Below are 20413 nucleotides of genomic sequence, written 5' to 3' on the forward strand. Positions count from 1 at the left end.
TCGTTTTTCTCTTTTCTCTACCTTCCTTTCCCTTATCATCCATCGTTCGTTCGTTAGCTCGTTCGTTCGCTATTGTTTCCATCTAGTGATACTTTTTCTTGAGCGCAATTTGATTAGAGAGAGGTGTTCTGTTATAAAAAGAAGAGAACGAATTGGGAATTCTACCGCTTTGGGCTCCATCGACGTTGTTTGAACGTGCAGTCAACACATTCTCAATCTCAAGGCAAACACAGAAGAACGTCAACGGCTTCATCGGAATAATATTATTTTATTTAATATAATATTCTTTCCCACAATCAAAAAGCAAACCTCTTCATCTCCATCATCATCGTCCTTCTCTCTCCTACACAAACCCATCTGAAACCACAAACCGTCTGATACCGAAAAGGACTTTTGTTTGCTTTCACTCGCTCTCAGCTCGAACATTCTCCTACAAACATCAATCAAATTAATCACCCAAGATGCATATGCAAACCATCGTTGTCATCGTCGCAGGTTTGGCTGCCACGGCCTCTGCTTCCGCTGCCATCCCAGCAAACCCTATCCTCAAGCATGTTGCAGCTCGTGCTGTTAACATTGATGGATCCTTTGCTGGATTGATATTCAAGCGCCAGACTAGCTGTCCGGCTGGCTATACTGCGTGTGGCTCCGGCTGCTCTCCCGGACCTTGCTGCGATGCTGATGCTGGTTTGGCTTGCCGAACAGGAGAGGTTTGCTCTGAGGTTGATGGCGAGATGGGATGTTGTCCCGATGGTATGTCCTAGATATCTAATTACCTTCCTGACTCTTAGTGTCTATACCTTGTCGATAATACAAGATTGCTAACATATATGAAACAAACACAGGCTACGTCTGCAATGGCATTCGCAGCTGCCAAAACGCCGTTGGAGGATACTGTAACCCTGGGTCCATCGACAATGGAGTTCTTTGCTGCGACGCTGCTGCTCCTCTCTGCAGTACTAGCTCCGGCGTCCCTTACTGCGCGGGTGTCGCTCCAAGTACTACCGTCACTGCCAATCCATACCCAACCGGTGGCCAAGGTGATGGTTTCGACACTACCGCTACCACTTCCTTCACCATTACCTCGACTCTTACCTTGACTCGCGATTCCACTAGCAATGTGATTCCGCCAAGTAACCCAACGGGTGGTGAGACCGAGGCTACTTCTACTGAGGCTCCAACTGAGGCTCCAACTGAGGCCCCAACTGAGGTTCCGACTGAGGCCCCAACTGAGGCTCAAACTGAGGAACCCTCTGATGTCATCACGGAAGCCCCAACTACCACCACGGTCCTCACCGAGACTTATGTCGTTCCTACCGTTCCAACTTCCGTCACTGGTTCCCTCACCATTCAAACCAGCACCCCAACTTATGCTGCTGAACCATCTACTTCAACCCTCACCTCAACTGCCGTCATCGTCATTCCCTACCCTCCTGGAAACGGCACTAATGCCACCGCCACATCGAGCCCGAGCCCACCAGAAGCCACCGGTGCAGCTGGAAAGCTCGGCGTTAGCGATTTCGCTTTGACCGTCGCTCTTGGTCTTGCCTTCTTGCTCTAAGTGACTCTTCTCCGAAATGGAGAAAGGAATTACTTGGAACTTATCTTTCTCTTTTCCTTCTATTACTTTCCTTCTTTCTCCTTTAATTAATAATGATAATGACGACATGAATGAAGAGGTTGTTGGGTGGTGGGGGAAAAAATGATGGAGGAATTGCTATGAAATGTTTAATTTCTAATGAAGACCGCAAACGGAGCTCACACAAACAAAAATGCTATGCATAACGCTCATTGAATTGTTCTTTCTCTTTCCAACTGAGGGTTTCCCTTCCTTTTTGCTATCGATAAAGATAACATGGAAAAAGAACTGCATTTTGCATTTTTTGTTTTGCCGTTCCCTTGCACGAGCCGTCCTCCCTTTGCATTGATCGTAACATTATAGCGAGCGCTAACTAGCTGGATATGGACTGTTCCCTTATTTAATGCCTTTTTTATTCTTTGCTAAGCTTCTGCAGGTTTTTTCTTTCTTTTTTTTCCCATTTCTTTTTGACGATGCCTTCATGAACATGGCACAGCGAACGTACATATGATGCATTAGAGGCGTAAAATGGAAATTGCTTTTTTGTTATGTCATTATTTTAAGAATTGAACCGTATGGGGCTGAATGATGGTCCCTGCTATGGGATAGAAATGGACAGCCTTGTCGACTAAGCCGCGCGACAGTATGAATGGTCTGGGGCCATGGTAGGAGCTTGCTGCTAGCATTGTGGTGGTGGCAGCGTGGTTGGAGCGAGGTCGAAAAAGTGATATATTGCACGTGACACTGGTGAATTTCCGGATTGAAGTTGGGCTTGTAGAAAGGTTAGGTTTTTTAAGGCAGGGTGTGTGGATGCCTCATATACCTTTGACCGGAGTTTGGGAAATGTGATAGATCGATATACTATATTTTCGCTTAATTGATTCCCACTTTTGAAGTTTTGGATCCTTCGAGGTTGGTGTTTGCTTGGTATTTGGGAATTCATGGAATATGATATTGATAGTATGTCGAGGGACCGATTTGCGACATGTGTGGGTGTTTTGTGTGGTACAAATATATATCTGCGGAGATCCAATCTCAAGCCTTGAATACAGGCGGCTTTAATGCGGATAGGCCTGCAGCCCGAACCAGATATATCGGATCGTGCAACCATAGGGTGGTGGTTTATAACCTTTTGGGCTGTGTACGTGGGAAGTGGCCTCGATCCTAGGAGGAAGGAAGCAATGGTTCTTGAGTTCCGATACCATCCCGTACATGCCCGGACGGGTTCGTACTAATTTTAAAATTTGCATTGTAGGTTAGGACGGCCGGGCACAGATAACAATTGTCGTTTCATACTAGGTATTTCAAATTGTCTGCCTGATATATATCCCGGCTCAGGACTAGGTTACTTGGACACCATAAAAAAGCAAACGTTCAACCCACAGAATCCCCTGAGCTCTCTCCTGTAGGAGAGCAGTTTTTTTGAATCAATTCCCAAAAAGGATTATCAAGAGTCTCACTAGAACATAATTAGTTCATTAGCTGCAAACGCTGGGTGTACAGGTTTGCAATATATTGGTTGTTGTATAACGTTCCCGTTGCAAGGTCCGTTCGGTTAGCCATGCGGTTAGGATATTAATATTTGTATCTGAGAATAGCTACTGAGGAAATATCTGCCTCCGGTTCATTCGATCGAACCGGGTGAACATGCAAACTGGAGGGCAATGTTATCCTGGATCTACTAAGAAAGTGTGTGATGGGCTGTTTAACCCCGAGAGGTAGATTCTACTAGAATTTCGGTAGGATCCATAGTTACTTTGGTCTTGATAAATTGTCATAGTCGATTTAGGGTTCCATCAAGGCGAGTGTAGACAGAACCTAACTACGGGCTAGTCTCTAAGGACCAGTGTCAGATCGATATCTAAAAACACAACATGAAAAATGCGTTGTTTCCGATGGACATATCACCGGATTGATTTTGCAAATTCTGGAGAGAACAAAAAATATTAAAATGTAATATAATATTGGTCTCGCACAATCGCAATCACGAGGCTAATAAATATTGTATTTAAGAAAAGCTCCAGGACCCCGGGATTATTTGACCCACAGGCCGGACCCTGGGTAGGATATTATTCTTTGTGCGACATTGCATGCCGGAGGCCGAAGCTCGAGGGGAAATTATCCCATTATATATGCCTTTCCCTCACAAATATGGCCCAGCCCCCACGAGTGGCCACGTAAAGGGCCAATTGTTTCCAACCTTGAATAGCACAGCTATAGCTTTGCTTGGGGACTTGTTCCATTCTCGAGGTCTATAAGGCCACGGATATGTATATATTGATCGATACGGCCCGATAGGAGTAGACTCGAATACAAGCCATAGACTGGAACTCCCCCCTTTTTTTCCATCGCTAAAAGTTAAAGCATAGAAATATATTCTGCAATTTGGTTGTTTGTTCTCTTCACTCATTTTCGTTTTGGTGGGATGTATAGTATAGTGAAGGGAAATGTTCTAACTTGTTTATAGATATAGACGTACTGAACTTCGATCAAACACATTTGGTTTGGACCCTCCTCCTTAGTACCTAAAATGGGAATCGAGGTTCCATTAAAAAAAGTTCGTGATGTCGGTGCTGGCATCATTGGAGGTGCTAGGGACCATTTAGGGGGGTTCCTTGAAAAGACTGGGACGAAGATTCAGCAGAAACACGGAAACCCCGTGGCTCCTGCAGCGCCTCCTGCTGGAGCTGGGGTTCATCTAAATCCCGTCCAAGGCTTCGATGACCAAAGCCATGGACATGGAAGCCCAAATAGTTCTAATTACGGCTCTGATGGTGGTGTTTCTCGGTTCTCTATGCAAACCCGAAGCTCTGCCACTTCCTTTGGTGATGGAGGTTTCAGCCTCATGGTAGCCCGGAGCGTTGAGGTCGATGAATTGGAAATTGACGGCCTGCAAATTTCTATACCTCACATCAATCCGCAGTATTGGGAGCAGTACCATCAACATGAGCTGGACGACGAGAACCGTCCTACCTCTAGGATTATACAAATACGCAGAGCCCCAGTGGGATGGGCCGCATGAACTGCCGGGAGCCTCCAGCTTTGACCTTGGAAATACTCAAACCGGAAGCTTTGAGCTGTCGAGCAATGTTGAGAATATCAAGTCGTCCAGATACCCGGACTTTTGGCAAAATATGTCGGATATTGATGAAGCTTTTATAAACTCTCCTTTGTTTCTATAGTTGACGTGGAAATGCTTATATCTGATATTATCGCCATTCTCTGGAAAATTATTTGGCCCCCTTCCTTCCGGCCCTGAATTTCTACAAGACGACGCCGTATACAATTCCGATTCGATTACTATCCCTTCGTCCTCTTCCTCCCCTACGCCAGCGAAAAGAGTAGAAGATCCCTACGACACGACGACCCTCTTCTTAATCGGCGTTTTTTAGTTGGAGCATGGCAAATACTCAAAAAACTTCGCCTTGCCTCAAAACATGAGACTGCATCTCCCCAGTTTCGTGCCTTCGTCGACTCCCTTGGAGGTCTCGATAACATTATTCGTATCGGTCTAGAATCCCTCAAATATATCCTCGAAGGCAACATCCCAACCAACATCATCCAGGTGTATTGCTTCCTTCATGTTGCTTACGCAATGTCACGAGCGGATAAGAATGCGAAGGATGAAGACCTAACTCCAATGACATTTCATGATGATCTTGAGATTTTCCGAAAGTGTTTACCTTCTGTTAGTGAGGTACCGGATCAGCCCACCCAACAGGACCTTTTCGACGAGATTATTAAAATCAGGTGGAAGGAGGTTCAAAAGGCGATTGAATGGACTGGTTCGTTCTTGGGTAAAGATCTCAGTCAACAACTACGGGATAGCATGAAAATCAATTGCGAAGGGGCCTACGACCAAGAGGGGGCCCCCAGGTGGAGTTCGAAAGTCACCACCAGAAGTTCGTCGGAAAGCAGCGTTGGTGATGAAGAAGGCCCTTCAGGGGACCATCCTAAAGGATCTTACTGTACTCGCTGCGCCTCCTGGAGCCTTTAAGAAACCCGTGCTGGTTACTGTGGATCAAATTATCAACAGCACAACCTTTCGAGATATATTGATCGCGGTTAATAGTAAGTGACCTCGAATAACAACTTGAAAACCTAAAGAAATTGTTAATAACTAATGTAACTTGGTTAGAACTTGGTTTTGCGAGATTTTTTTACTTGTACTTGAATACCGTGTCATCTGAGATGCATAAGACAATCGAGTATGAACTCCGCTTCCCTGCCACTCAAGATGCAAGTGACTGCGTCTTCTGCGGCGACCCACATGCCTGGGTATCGGGCTGCCCAACATGTGACCATGTCATAAAGCGAGTTGCTCAATCTCAGGTAGCTGCTCTTGAAGGACTTTACAACCAAGTCACAGAGGAATTGAAAAAGGCCAAAGGGGATAATGTCTCGTTGTTCCCTGGCTGCTTAACTCTCCGGCAATCCCACCTCTCGAAGATACAAAGCCTGTTAAGTCAAGGTCGGTGAAAACAGGAGACTACGTGTGTTCGGTTCCCGGCTGTACCCAATCTTGTAGCTTCCTTCTCCAGCTTCTTCCTCCATGCCATCCTATCTCACTTCATATGATCCCACCCCGTCCCATTAGACACGTAATCCACTATGGTCTTCGGCGAACCCATACTCGCAAATTCCGAGGGTTTTTTCCCATTGTTTTTTATAGTATTTTTGGGCAGATATAATATTGATATAGTTTGCTCATATTCACAACGATATTTCAAACTTCTTTCCCAGCCATCCTCCACAGTTCCTACAACAGGATGCCTTTGCTTAGGTACGTATGTATGACCTGATCTTATAGAAATAAACTTTGGCTTTAATATAACTAACAGCTCGCTTAGGATTTGTTTTCCATCTTCTAGTATTTCATCATCGAGTATTGGTTTACTTGCCATTTTCTCGCGAATTGCCACGTACCGGCCTCATAGTCTTTGCATGTAGCTAATAAAATGTTTAATAAGCCTAGACGTCGTCCAAAAAACAAATTCTTTTATGGTATCCTTTGTTGCACTTTTTGCGTTGCCACAGTCAATGCCTCCTGGAGAGCTTTGGAGCAAAGGTGGTTCTCAAGTTAAATTTAGGCACTCCGTAAAAGAATTAGGATAATATTTGTGTGAGAGTTTCTCAAACGGCAAGCAGGGGTATATCAGTACCTATGTAGTATATATTCGGGCGTATATAGTGCATGCGGGGTTTACATTGGTTTTCCTAGCTGACTGCACTCACCAATACGCTTGTTCTTTTATAAACTCCGTATGTATGTACGTACATAAGTACTTAGGCATGTATGTACAAAGATACACCAAACTAATCTATAAGCGAACTAGACGAAGTAGTCGCCAATATTAATTTCATTAAGCCCTGAGAACTTTGTTACCAACAATTTGCCTACTTATACTGGAGCGGTGCGATCGATGGTTTACTCTTCTGGATTGATCTGCTCGAATTGACACTCGCAAACAACAACGTTGATGGTTGTATGTATTGTGGCAATCCATACATAGACTCGGGAAAGAATTGCATGCCTTGCAAATACCTCCTGGCTTCTTTGTCCCCGGTTCACCTGAACGCACTCTTATGGCTATACAACCAAGTCGCCGCCGCTGTTGTTAAAATTACGGACTCCGTCATTGGAGTTGCTCCGGAAATACGGTCTCCAAAAGTTTCGGATGAAGAGTTTCGGGAATTTACTGAAATGGACCTTGACGACGACTTCGGATCCCCAAACCCGGAAGAACAGCCCGTAGTATCAATACCAAGCATGCGGAGACCACGTCTCGGGAACACTCGTTCAGGAGCTTTTGCATGCCCGGAAATGGATTGCTCTGTTCAAAAACAAACCCTCCACCAGCATATGGCGCGATATCACGATAAAGAAGCCGAGCACAAAAAACTAACCTGTGGCTACATATAACTAATAAAAATCCCTAACTTCGGCGAATATCTATCATAACTCCACGTTATACACCTCGATTTGATCCTAAAACCCTCTTCGCATAATACCTTTGTTGCATTTTCCGCGTTGTAGGCGCAAACGCCACAGGATCTGTGTAACCAATCGAAGCACGTTCAAATGTCATGCGATTTCGACGTCACCATTCCAAACCTCAAAACCCCAGAACCCCCAAGCATCCAATGTCGCGCCCGTCGAGATAACCGTATGTAAACAACCAACCCGGTCAGATGTAGTCCCCCGCAAGGATCCAAACGGAAATAACTCTTACACCATCTTCATAACCTCCATCGATATCGATATCGTCGACAAATGGGTTCCGCAGCTTCAAAGACATCACAGTCGACGGCCCGACGACTACCGGTTCAAAATGCCGCAAAGCGGTTACAGCGGCAGAATATACCGTCTTCATCATCACCAGCATCCGTACATCCGCCTACACTCCCGTCGTTCACAAAGTCCGATGGTTCGTAAACCCCTTCGATATCATATCAATGATCCTATGGAGGCTAACCTATCTTTTATGAAAAACTCAGAAATCCTAAAAGACTCCCAAGACCCTCATTTCTCCTCCATGCTCCGCACCCTCGGCACAGTCTCCCACCAAAACGCTCCAACCCCTCCCACCCCCTCCTCCCACCCCTCTCCCACCTTCCCCCCTCCCCGCCAACCCCGCCACCACCAACCCTCCCTCTCCCCCACCCTCCTAATCCTCCAATCCCGCGAATCCCAATCCGAAGCCATCTCCGAATGCCCCCAAAACTACCTCGACATCTTCCGAATCCGCGATGTCGTAATGATGCGTGAAGGTATAAACCTCAACGGAGGGGATAATCAACGAAAAATGAGGGATGATGAAATTGAGAAGCGGTTAGGGTTGAAGAGGGGGATATTGGCGACTTTGGGGAGTAGAGTGGGACATACGGGCGTGCAGATTAGAGAGGATAAGGAGGTGGAGGGAGTGAAGGAGGGGGAGCCGGTGGTTGAATTTGTTAGTTTTTAAGGATGGCCTATAGTATATATACGGGCTGGATTGTATATATTGTATTATTTTACCGATGGGGTGTACGATAGTTAAGATGTGGGTAGGGATATGATCTCTCAATTTCACAACTGGCGTTTGGGGGTCTTCTTTGGATTACGATTTTTTTTTCATTATCATTGCATGGAATAGTTTCGAGTGATGCCAATGGAATAAGCATAATCGGATTCCACTCAACAAGAATGTCAAGGACAATACGGACTTGAGAAAGGTCGTTTTCGTAAACACGTTTTCTTTTTTTCCAAGCCGAGAGGAGAATTACCACTTCGCGAAACAGCTAATATATGAAAAAAAAATAAATAAAAAAAATAGAAATCCAAGAATTCAATAAAAATGCCTTTTTAATGCATGCAATTTTTTGAATGGCGGGGTATGCTTGCTGTTGATCGAATAGAATCAAACGAGAGAAATAACGAATGGGAAAATCTGTACAAAAAGGTTTCCTAATCACCCTATCTGTTCAACTGGGCCACATGTCTCCGACAAAGCGTCACGTATACCCACTCTTCCCTCCTAGTCCATACATGCAATCTACCTTTTCGATTGCCCATCGTATTACTTATTTCTTAGTCTTCGCAATTTGATCCTCGAGTAATCGGAACCTAGCCTCGACGCGTTGGCATGTAGATCGTAGGCTCTATTCCGACAGTTAGCATACTCAATCTCCTTTAATATATCTAAGAAATGCCCCCAATGAGTGGAACGTACGGCGAAATCCTCCATCAAGATATCATCTCTAACCTTCCACTCATTCCGAAGGTACGTAAAGCTCGTCGCGAACGCTACCCCCCCCAAAAAAAAAAAAAAAACCATTAGCTATATACTCGTCATAATATGAACCCCGAAGAAAGCACCTACCAAGACTACTTCCAATCAAAAACCCAATAATCCTATAAACCACGCTCTTTTATATCAATGCCCACCCCTCACCACCAATTAAACCCGGCTAGAGAAAAGCACATACCCTCCCCTAAACCCCCCACTCCTCTTCTTAACCGTAACAGCAGCCGCAGGCGGTGTTCCAACCGCCTGATTAAGCCTTGACGAAACAGAAAGACATCTTCGCGATGCAATCGATGTATGGTGCGAAAGAATCGGACGGAGCGCGGCGGTGCGGGATAACATTATTTTCTTATAACTTTTTCGGCGTGACAAACTTTTTTTCGGGTTGAACAGAGACGAGGGATATTATTTGATGCTTGATCCTGGAAGGATAATGTCGATACTCCTGGTATATGGACTGGCGGCGGCGGAGGATGAGGAAGAGGATGTAGATATATGTCGAGGGCGGTGCGAAGGGGAATGGGGGATCGGAACTAGTTGGAGTGACGTTAACCCGGGTTTTGACCGGGGTGGGCGGGTTTCTCCTCTGTTGCTTGTGCCTGTGGGGAAAAGGCTAAAACGGTGAGGGGCAACACCCACCCATTTCCCGACCCGCCCAGTCTCTATGCACGCGACTACCACCTTCGAGTATATGATTTCCACGTGCCACTACGCATGGCAGCTGTTAAGGAAGAGTGGAAAGTAGACAGCTTTTGGTATTTTTTTGTAGAGGCTAGAAGTACAATCCCGTAATAAGTAAATACACAGACATATATATGTACAGCATGTACAGAGTTATATAAGAAAGCGAGGAGAAGGACAATGCAATGCGAAGCTGAAATGGAAAAACTCCGTCCGGTCCTCCCAAGCCTGAGAGCGAGCTCAGAAAGAGTGCTCCTCTAAAAGTCAGATACTTCGCTCGCTCAATCAGTATCTTATGCAATGGTCGCGAGTAATTGTAAAAATATATAAAAAAATTTCTCAAGAAGAATAGAAACGGCCGGAGAGAGTGACTCGGCTAGTAAAACCACTGCTCCTTCATCAATAACTTTTCGATGTCGAAGGGTGGAGTGTAGTCGTTCGTCGTCAAGTATCGATATCCAACATCTTCATTATCGTATCAAACTCCCATAATATCTCCCTCTATTCCTTTTCCTGCTCCTTCATCCTCATCGCCGCCTTCTTCCCAATCTCATAACTCGAAATCATAATCGCACACGCCGGTGCAACCTTCAACATCCTCGGAATACACCCCCTAAACAAACCTCTAAGTCCTTCGTGGCCATATATCTCAGCCAAAACCTTCGGCATACTCCCCTCGCTACTCATCGTTGCTGTTGCTGTAGACCCGCTAGCCGCAGCATCGCTAGAGGCCCTCCACACCTGCCTTCTAGTCTTCCCAACATCAAACGGTGTCGTTACAAATGCAGCAACAGCACCACTTGTTGCCCCTGAAACAAAAGAATCGATGAAGGTAGCTTTATCTTCTTCCTTTGCCACCGTTTCGTTATCTATCATTCGATGTCGTTCGATCAGTCCAAGGTGGTGAACCCGCCCATACCTCTCCTCAGCCAGGAACGCACGAACAGTCTCATACCCCCACCAATATATTCCCGAAAAGGGTACATCCCTCCATAGCGTCAACATCAATCCTCTCCATAATGACGTCACACCTTGTTGCGCAACCATACCCCTAACACTATCGATCGTATGCCGAAACGCCGAAACGCTATTTTCCGCCGCAGCATGACTGCCGGGTTTTGGATGGGTTGCAGCCTGTAGTCTTGTTTTGAACATCTCCATCGGGGCTATCACGGTCGCCGCTATCGTCCTCGCCAAACTCCCAGCTATCAGGGGCGCCATGTTATCCGATAATTTTGATAGTGGCGATTTAATCGAATACCGTAACGACTCATACCCCGTGAAATAGATCACATTCGCAGGAATCGACATGAGCAACGTCGGCGAAAGACCGCGGTATAAACTCTGCAATCCTTCATTCCTCGCAATCTTAACAAGCCCCTCCCAAGTTCCCGTAAACCTATGGGAAGAGGTCGTTTCGATAAGACATGATGCAGCGTCTACAGACGGTTTTGTGAGGGAAGATGAACCGGGAACGGTGTTCCCTATTGTAGGGTATGCGAGACAGAGTTCGTTCGTAGAAGAGACCCAGAAGACTTCGCGGCAGCAGGAGGTTACGCCTAAATCGGAGATGGGACGGGAGATGTGGGCTGCTGTTGGGAGGGAGAACGGTTGGGATGGTAGACGGTGGGAACGAAGGATGGCTGATGCGGTGGATGTATTGGCAGCGGCGGCGGGTGGTGGGGTGTGAGATTGCGCCTGGAGACGGACTCTGACGACGTCGAGGGGTGTAACTATGACGAAAGCGACGACCGTTAGTATTTTATCATATAATATTCTGAAATACAGGTAAATGATAAAGGAGTAAAGTACCTATAAAAGAAGTCAAAAGACTGCCGCTACAAGCAGCTAACATCCGCTGAGTCGCAGGGACCTCGACAGTTCCTGATCTTCGGCCAGGCATCTCGGACTGGTGGATATGGAGATTCCTAGTTCTATTGTGGTCATGATCTGGCTGGAAACGATGATAGCTATCATCTGAGTGATGATGATGATGGTCGTGATGGTCGTGAGAAGGTAGATTAAATTGGTCTGTCGGATATGATGAAGGAGAAGACGGTGATATGTAAGCAGAGGATGGATGTTGAAGTCTAGAACTGGAGGTATCGCCTGTGACGCCACTCATTGCGAGTGGTGTTTAATCGAATCGAATCGAACGACGCAAATCAATGCAGATGGCCTGCAGGACTGAAAAAACACTCAATTCTCAGGATATCGATGACTACACGCACACGACCGTGTAAAATAGCGGAGGATGTAAAAAAGAAAGCGGAGATCCAAGATCGTGTGCCAGAAAGGACAGGAAAAAGAGTCCGAGGTTATAGTAGCAGTCAAGTGTATAGATGTTTATTATCTTAGCTTATCAGATCCAGATCATTGCTTCCTTCTTTGCCCGAAAATTTTCCTGCGGCGTCCGAATGGTTGGCCTGTCGCCGATCGCCCGATAACTGCCAAGACTGCGGCTTAGAGTCGGATGGTCGGAGTTAACACGGTACGGCCGAGTCATATATGCCTGCTTAGGCATTGATGTATTCATCTTGTGTACAATTTAGCTGCCCAAGTACTAACTCCAGGGACTAAAAAGGCATTATCAAATTGACATCAGCATGGCCTGATATATGCATCATGAGATCTTTGACAAGTACTATACTGCTGGGAGACTAACTCACTTTACAACAACCTCAACACAAAAATGAAAGGAATCATCACCCATAACTTAACACAGGCTGTCTAGTGGCCCGTAACTACCTTTAATGTAGTCTCGAGAGAATGTAGTTTCAAGGGTTTAATCACCAAAATCAGTTATTTTAGTTTAGTTTTCAAATATTCATTTCTATACGATGATATCTATCAAGCTTTTGTAGGTCCTAGAAGAATAAAAGGTTGGGTTTTACATTGAGAGAGAAAAGCCGCAGGGATGATGTGCCCGCGGAATGACGTAAAAGCATAAATGTAGTCTCAGTGCTACAGTTGTATACCGGTTTTTGGTTGGCGCTAGAAATTCGTATCAAAGTATGTAAATTTTATATACTGTCTTTGTTTTATAAAATTTGCCCATCCAACCTCTTATCTCCTCCCTCAAGAGTGGAGACTAGCGCCGTGAGGCAATTTTTCTCTATAAAGTATTTATACAACATAAAAATAAGATGTAACGACGTGTGGCCTCGAGAGTCGAGACTAGATCTGTAAGTAAAAAGTATTTTACTCTTAATGTTAGTAAGGATGGTCCGCGCCGGAGACAGAATATTAGCTATAGGCAGTGAAAATATTTATCATTATAGAATTTATTAAAAAAAACAATATAATTTTGAATATTTCATCTTTTTTATGGAGCCCGCTAAATTTGGTGAGACCCTGGTCTTCAGTCGGGCAATCATTCATGCTCAATATTAATCGCGGGAATGAGACCGCTTGGTCGCCTGCTCTACAGAATGCCATTTCTTAGCCGTGCAATTTTCACCCTCAGAATCAACTTCTTCGATGGGTCGTTTTCTTCCCATAACACCTTTATCTACGGTGAGATCAGCCATGACGCATCGGTAGCAATTGAGATGTCCCTCGGGAATCTTTGTCGGAGGCCATGTGTAACGCCGTTTTCCCTTCATCGTTCCTTACTTCAATATCTGCTCCCTTTTCTAGTAAGATTTCCACCACATTTTCTTTCCCCGTAGCCGTGGCATAAAATAAGGGTGTCAACGTGCTCAAGATAGGGCCCTGCTTCCAGGAGGAGGGTTAGTACCGATTCTTTTCCGCTGTCGATAGCATAAAATAGTGGCGTTCGACAGATTTTATCTTGGATGTCTTGTGAGGTAGTCTTATCCAATAAAAGCCTTGTGATTCTCTCATACGCTGCCTTCGCAGCATGCGACAGCGCAGTACGGCCGTGACACGGCCGTGTCAAGGAACGGCATATTGTCATTATACCATCCTTTGCCTTGTGATACGGATTAGCTCCGTTGTTAAGTAGTGTTTTCACTATATTCGCACGACCTTCCTGCACGGTGTAAAACAAAGGTGTAAATCCAGTCGAAGACTCGGTCAAATTGGGGTCGGCCCCGCAATCGAGAAGCAATTTTGTCATCGAATCTTGCCCCATAATCACAGAAGCGAATAGCAGGGCCATGGTCCCACCCCCACCGTTTAAATCAACATCGAAGTCTATTAGTATCTTTGCTACGACTTCCTGCCCCATGACCGCTGCGCAGAGTAGTCCCCGTTAGACGACTCTCGAGCATTAGGGTCAGCCCGGTTCTCTAAAAGTGCTCGTACCACCTCACCATGTCCAAGAGCTACACCCCAAAAGAGTGGCGTCATTCCACGCCCATGTTTTGTATCTGGAAAGGCATCGTTCCTGAGCAGCAGGCGTGGGAAAAACTCTTACCGCGGAGGCAGGTATTCTACAACAGGAATCCATCTCACAAGAGAAGAACTTAGCCCGTTAGTTAACTTAACTCTCATGATATCGATCACTAGTGGCGGAGAAATCAAAGGTGCCACTCTACGTTTTGAGCGCAGGAGAGCTCGGAACAACCCCTGGTGAGGTCGATTCCGCCCTTGACAAAGCACTGGAATGTTTTCGACTATGGGGTGCAGTACTCCTGTTGGGCGAGGGAGACGTTTTCTGGAGGCCAGAAGCTCCAGCAGAAACGGATTGGTGTCTAGTAAGCCTTGTTCCACCAAGAGACAAAGACCGAGGTTCAAGCTGTGTTGTATAATTTGGCTGATTTAACCACCCATCTCTCAACGCATCAGCACGGCGGGAAATCTGGTCGAACTTCTTCAGCCGGCTCACGTCTGATAGGTTCCAAATTAGCGGTGGTGAGTTGGGCGAGCTAGCGCAGAAAGATTTGAATGGCAGAGAAATCAAGAAATGGTCAAGACGGCTCAAATCCTATCTCATTCTGACGGCTTGCTGACCATGAAACATCTCCGTGTTGTTCTGAACATCCGGAAGCGGTGTGATGATGCCGAAGAAGCAGAGCTGATGGGCTCTTCGAGGAAGCGGCAGAGGCTGTGAAATGTCCTTCGAGTTGGTATGTGTGATGGTTTAGAAGATTTTAGGTTACAGCGGATTCGGAATTTTGTATCTAGATTTTTAATAGAAGTACGTACACTGCGGCTGCGAGTTACCGAGCAATTCATTCTATGCATATCGTATAATTTCAAGATGCTATTTGGTCCTAGAGTAGAGGCAAAGGAAGTAGTAATTAAACAATTGGAGTTCATACAATAGATAAGTCGACATATAGACGATACCTAGTAGGTAATCCTGTTCAGAACTCCCTTCTCCTCAAAAGCCCGCATAAACCTCTTCAAAACTTCCCCACCCCACCCTTCAATCTTCTCCCAAACATCCCGTGGCCCCGCCTCCTTCGCCCACATCATATACCCCAGCATCTTAACATCCGCATAACTAACCTTCTCACCCTGAATAAACGGCCCTCCATTCTTCCCAATAAACTCAACCCAAACCTTCATTCCATTCTCCATCTTCTCCCACGCCCCTTCATTTATCTTCTTCTGCTTAAAATCCTTCACAGGCATCATCATCCACTTCGGTCTAGTCTCGTGAAAGTAAGCTGCGCTTCTTTCGGGAAGCACGAGATCTACATCACAAAGTACCAAACCGACGAATGTGTCCATTAGGTTCGCGTTGAACATTTTGATAGCTTCGTCGGTGATGGTGGTGTCAAAGTCTATCGGTGGGGTTGGGTGGTTATCGTTGAGGTATTTGGCGATGTCGAAGCTGTCGGTTAGGTAGGTGATTTGAGGCTCTGAACCGTCGGCCGGGGTGGTGGTTACACGCATCATTGGAAGGGTGTATGGCATCAACCCGCCTTTGGAGGGGATTCTATATAGTCATTATTAATATTATCATTGGTGATTCGTTATCAGATGTATATAAAGTCTGTAATACATACCCCATTTCAGCCAGACGGACTCGAATATCGGGGTACTCGACCCATTCGGTCTCGTATGGTACTTTCTTATAGTTCAGAACAGCACGGGCGTTCCAGACGTTTGGTGACCTATATTATATCCCCATACTGAATTAATAGGCGAGTTTCATGAATCCGATGATATAATATAATATAACGTACCAGCTCCTCGGAGGAGTCGAATTCGTCGGAATATCAAAAAAGGTATACTGCGTCGTTTCCATTGTATCTGGCTTCAATTGGTTCTATTGAATAGATGTAGAAATTGTTCACGTCAGGCGTGGGCTGTTATAAAATTGCAAAAAGAATTGAATAAAAATCCGAGCTGCGACGGTGTGTTGTTGCAATGACGTTGTAGATTGTTACCCGAGGGTAGATATAATTCGAATATCGATATATCCTCAATATTCAAAACAATTGCAGATAGCTGGGAAACCTGCGCCTCTTTATATAATCGATCCCTCTCTTAAGATCTTTCTCAGGAGGAATGAGAAGTTCAAATTCAAAAGGCGGGGATGTCCATGTCGTACCTGTATCTGTTGGATCCTACTCTGCATTTTTCTGGGGGTTTAACTTCAACCGGCGGCCAAGTCCGATACCTTGTATCAATGCGACAGGAGTATCTATAGGGTACTATATGCACGCATACGGGAACTATGACGTCTTTTCTTATCCTAATATTAAGCTTTTATTCTGCGGGGTATAATCCATACGAGCGAGGATTGATAGTTATTTGATAAAGGATGGGATGGTAGGGCAAAGTTAACACTACCCCGACAGTAATTCAAATCCTAATAATGCGAAAGGTTTATCACTTGTACCGAGGTACATGGATTCGTAATCAATTATAGGTTAGTTTTCCGGCGTCTGGAGACGGGAAAGTCTGCGGGGTACAGCAGCCGGGCGCATGAATTTGCAGACGTGGGTAGGAGCGCCAGAGATGATTCCGATGGGGTCAATTAATTACGTCAAAGGGCTCGGCGGTAGTTGGTTTTAGGATTTTAGATTGTTGGCATGGTTGTAGCTATAGTACTATAGTGAGTTCTGATATAGTGTCATCTGTCATGGCAAATAATTTAAAACTTTGTGGACATCGTGTATGCATAAGATGTAGGGAATGAATCATCCTGGTTTTCGGATTATAGCATATTGAAGTAGATAAAATCAGTAAGGCGAGGCTCGAATGTTCTTGGGGCTAACGTTAAGATAGAGCAGATGCATATCGGCAATCATGGGTTGGTTTGTGGTATTTTGGGGACGTCTTGGCGGGGTCAAACGTTTCATAACAGCGTGTTAAGTCTACAATGTTTCCTCATACTTATAAGAACAGTTGGTTGGACAGCGGCAAGTGAGAAGACTAAGAACTAAGGGAGATATTATGCATTATCCATTGTTGGTTTCGAGTAGTAATGTCACATGCATTTCGTCAGTCGTGGATTCGTGAATTCATGATAGCATAAAAAACCAAATTTTGCAACAAGAAAATGTATCCTCTCTGTCGAAGTACGATAATTCAAAGCAACGGTAACTCTGTTACTGCGCAAGTGTAGGACGTACCCAGCCGTTATTACAAGACAAAGTAACTCTTGTTGGTACAAAAAATCAGAATCAGACAGAGAGAGAGAGAAAGAAAAAGGGGAGAATATCAAAACTTCTTAAAAAAGTTCTTAATCCTCTCCCTCTTCGAGCTTCTAGCACTAGCACTACTATCCGGTCGATCAATGCCACAAGCCGTACCAGGTCGCCGAGGAAGTTGCATCCCAGGAGTATTAGGCAATGGCAAACGAACCGAATGAGTAGAAGGCGGGTTGTAGCTAGCTCGACGGAGATGGTTATCATTGGCACTTGGAACGGTAAGATAGTTTCCAAAAAGAGTTCGTCGACGGCTGAAGTTTGAAAGACCGAGACCGCCGCCGCCGTCGTTCTTGTTTTTTCCTTCGGGTCCTGTGGTAGTAGTGGTCGTGGTGTTGTTGTTGTTTTCTTTGGGGAGAGGGAGGGCGGCGGTGCTGCCGTACAGGTGCATGCTGTGTTGAAGAGGGGTGATGGGGATTGGTGGTCTGAGGTTGAGTTCTTTGTATTTTTTGGAGGGGGTGGGGGAGGGAATTGGGCGTTTGATTGGGGTTTCGCTGCGTGGGACTGGAGTTTGACGCCCTGTGTGGTCGCAAGGGGTGCCGAGGGTTGATTTGGCATCCTTTGGTGGGGCAGGTGGGGCAGCCCTGGTTGGCGACGGTGGGTAGAAAGTCGCGGATGGTAGGATGATAGCTTTGGTTTTATTGTAAGTTGAGATTTCGGGCTCGATGGTAGGAGCTACTTCCTTTGTGACCTCCGAAGGCAAAGGTAAAACAGGGACTGGTTCCTTTATGGCTTCTTGGGGTAAGGGTAGCATAGGGACTTTTATGTCTTCAGCGACTTCTAAGAGCGAAGACGAATCAAGGTCTTCCTTCTTGACATCTGGGATGGAGGCCAAGACAGTGAGCGTATCGTAGTCCAACCTCACTACCCCAGGTGGGGGAGGGCGAGGACGTCCGCGTCCTCTTGGCTGTGAGTTCAAAGCCTTTGGGACGTCGAATTCGGAAGAGCCTGGTTCAACGACAGCAGCATTGATATTCTTTGGAACGTTTTCTTTATCCTCACGTGGAAGAACACATCCAAGAGATCGAAAGAGGCGTTGAGCCTCAATCTTCCCGTGAACGGTAGTTTCAAAGACCTTTATCTTGGGGAGCAATGGTGCGGTCATATCATCATCGTGAGGGCGGATGAGGGTGCGTTCTTCCAATGAGACGTCTTTGACGGTGTGAGGTATGATTGTGACCTCCTTTGCTGTTAAGATTTCAGCGTTTTCGAGAGGGTCGACACATGAAGACGTGATGGAGGCGGCTCGTTGAAAGCTATCTGCATCGGAGGCTCCATCTGTTTCTTCAGCTTTGATTGTTTCATCGTCTTCGGATTTGATTAGTTCGTATCCGTGATCTTCAATTTCGACCGTTTCAAATTTCTTCTCGAAGCCGAATTCGAATCTAGAATCTTCTAGCTCTGTATCATCTTGGTTTGCGTTCCAAGTATTATCAGCTGCACCACCGTTTTCATTTTCTTTATTTTCACCTTCCTTTTCATTGTGATTCCTGACGCGATACTTTAGCATCTGAACACCCTTCTTCGGTGATAAGATCACAGAAGAATCCTGTAAATTTTCTGGATTCAAAGATCCAAGGGCTCCTTCATCGGATTTAGATGCCGAAAGCTTGATCGAAGGAACGACGAAACCGTCGAGTTTTGCTTCCGCGTTGACGTTGTGGCTTGGCACCTTCTTTTCGTCATCGCGATCATTGCACGAGCTGTAGGTAATTTTATCCATTTCCATTGTTGTTTTCTGGGGGATTTTGGCGAGAACGTTCCTCCTCGCGCGCTCGCGTAAATCTTTTAATTTGGAAATGATCTGAGACAAGGGTGGGTCGCGATAAGGATAGATTAGAGATTCTCTAACTTATAGGGAGAGATTGATAAAGGAAATGGTGGTTGGAAAGAGAAAGAGGGAGAGGGGGACCCAAAGTCACAAAGGGAAAAAAATATTTGGAGGTCTTCATCTTAGATATTTCGAACGTTGTTTTCAGACTCGCTCTGGAATGCTGAGGCTGCTTGTTTTAATAGCAATGTTTGAAGATTACATTGCGATATCAGAATTTTACGAGATTTCAACTTTGCTGTTAAACATGATTGTTTTACTACATCAATGTGTGCCTTTTACTTCATAGCACAATGTCAACTACTGCTGGGGAGTCTTTCCAGGCTACTGGGGAGTATCTGAGATTTATTCTTTATAGGTCATGATCATATGAGTCCTGAAGTTCTGCGTTGAGTATGTTGCATTTCCGCTTAAGGTAATTTGCCCAGACGGTCTGAAGCTGCATTGGCCCCAGACCTGTAGAGCTTGTGATCGACCTAGAGCTTGCAAGCTTCCTATCTCTGAAACGAAGTCTCTTTGTGATGAACCGGAACCATCGGAATAATCTTTGATTAAGAACTCCCCCAAGACACACCATACTACATCCGAATCCGAAATCCATGTGATCTTTATCAACAATCAAGATTTCACCTTATTCAGCGATGCATTGATGTCGTGTCGGTTTCTCTGTTTTTCTTCAAGTACTGCAGGTAGTTCAGCCTCAAATTCCGAGATCTTCCCTGTTTGCGGGATCAATTAGCTAATTGCCATTGCAATCCGATAGTATGTCGGCATCGGCCCAGAGTAAAGATGCCGAAGTAAAGTACATGGACTCTACATCTGTCTTTGACTAAAATCGGCAATGTAACTTGCCCGTTCTATCTATAGATACTTTTAAATGAACATCTTGCTGGGTTAAAAGTATTAACCCAACCGTCTCAGAAACCTAGCGCGCGCAGGAGTATTTTATGCACAAACTGACAGA

General features: G+C 45.4%; 8 protein-coding genes across 8 annotated transcripts; 4 read left to right on the forward strand and 4 right to left on the reverse strand.

Annotated features, from left to right (window-relative positions):
* Nucleotides 1-461: 461 nt before the first annotated feature.
* Nucleotides 462-1561, forward strand: DFL_002896 (uncharacterized protein; the record flags this gene model as incomplete). Its single annotated transcript, XM_067631749.1, has 2 exons — nucleotides 462-753; nucleotides 846-1561. 2 exons carry the CDS (start codon nucleotides 462-464, stop codon nucleotides 1559-1561), a joined length of 1008 nt encoding a protein of 335 aa, XP_067494265.1.
* Nucleotides 1562-4109: 2548 nt separating this feature from the next.
* Nucleotides 4110-4601, forward strand: DFL_002897 (uncharacterized protein; the record flags this gene model as incomplete). Its single annotated transcript, XM_067631750.1, has 1 exon — nucleotides 4110-4601. One exon carries the CDS (start codon nucleotides 4110-4112, stop codon nucleotides 4599-4601), a length of 492 nt encoding a protein of 163 aa, XP_067494266.1.
* A 573-nt stretch (nucleotides 4602-5174) lies between these two features.
* Nucleotides 5175-6058, forward strand: DFL_002898 (uncharacterized protein; the record flags this gene model as incomplete). Its single annotated transcript, XM_067631751.1, has 3 exons — nucleotides 5175-5364; nucleotides 5456-5650; nucleotides 5718-6058. The coding sequence occupies 3 exons, from the start codon at nucleotides 5175-5177 to the stop codon at nucleotides 6056-6058; spliced, it is 726 nt and encodes a 241-aa protein (XP_067494267.1).
* A 1795-nt stretch (nucleotides 6059-7853) lies between these two features.
* DFL_002899 (uncharacterized protein) lies at nucleotides 7854-8544 on the forward strand (the record flags this gene model as incomplete). Its single annotated transcript, XM_067631752.1, has 2 exons — nucleotides 7854-8007; nucleotides 8078-8544. The coding sequence occupies 2 exons, from the start codon at nucleotides 7854-7856 to the stop codon at nucleotides 8542-8544; spliced, it is 621 nt and encodes a 206-aa protein (XP_067494268.1).
* A 598-nt stretch (nucleotides 8545-9142) lies between these two features.
* Nucleotides 9143-9708, reverse strand: DFL_002900 (uncharacterized protein; the record flags this gene model as incomplete). The annotated part of the gene is made up of 4 exons (XM_067631755.1): nucleotides 9143-9220; nucleotides 9292-9365; nucleotides 9442-9473; nucleotides 9548-9708. 4 exons carry the CDS (start codon nucleotides 9706-9708, stop codon nucleotides 9143-9145), a joined length of 345 nt encoding a protein of 114 aa, XP_067494269.1.
* An 840-nt stretch (nucleotides 9709-10548) lies between these two features.
* DFL_002901 (uncharacterized protein) lies at nucleotides 10549-11950 on the reverse strand (the record flags this gene model as incomplete). The annotated part of the gene is made up of 2 exons (XM_067631756.1): nucleotides 10549-11780; nucleotides 11860-11950. 2 exons carry the CDS (start codon nucleotides 11948-11950, stop codon nucleotides 10549-10551), a joined length of 1323 nt encoding a protein of 440 aa, XP_067494270.1.
* A 3353-nt stretch (nucleotides 11951-15303) lies between these two features.
* On the reverse strand, nucleotides 15304-16543 carry DFL_002902 (uncharacterized protein; the record flags this gene model as incomplete). The annotated part of the gene is made up of 4 exons (XM_067631757.1): nucleotides 15304-15898; nucleotides 15969-16076; nucleotides 16149-16231; nucleotides 16517-16543. 4 exons carry the CDS (start codon nucleotides 16541-16543, stop codon nucleotides 15304-15306), a joined length of 813 nt encoding a protein of 270 aa, XP_067494271.1.
* A 1088-nt stretch (nucleotides 16544-17631) lies between these two features.
* DFL_002903 (uncharacterized protein) lies at nucleotides 17632-19347 on the reverse strand (the record flags this gene model as incomplete). The annotated part of the gene is made up of 1 exon (XM_067631758.1): nucleotides 17632-19347. One exon carries the CDS (start codon nucleotides 19345-19347, stop codon nucleotides 17632-17634), a length of 1716 nt encoding a protein of 571 aa, XP_067494272.1.
* Nucleotides 19348-20413: the final 1066 nt, after the last annotated feature.

The sequence above is a fragment of the Arthrobotrys flagrans genome (assembly GCF_004000055.1).
Source record: "Arthrobotrys flagrans strain CBS H-5679 chromosome Unknown unitig_3, whole genome shotgun sequence".
NCBI classification, from domain to species: domain Eukaryota; kingdom Fungi; phylum Ascomycota; class Orbiliomycetes; order Orbiliales; family Orbiliaceae; genus Arthrobotrys; species Arthrobotrys flagrans.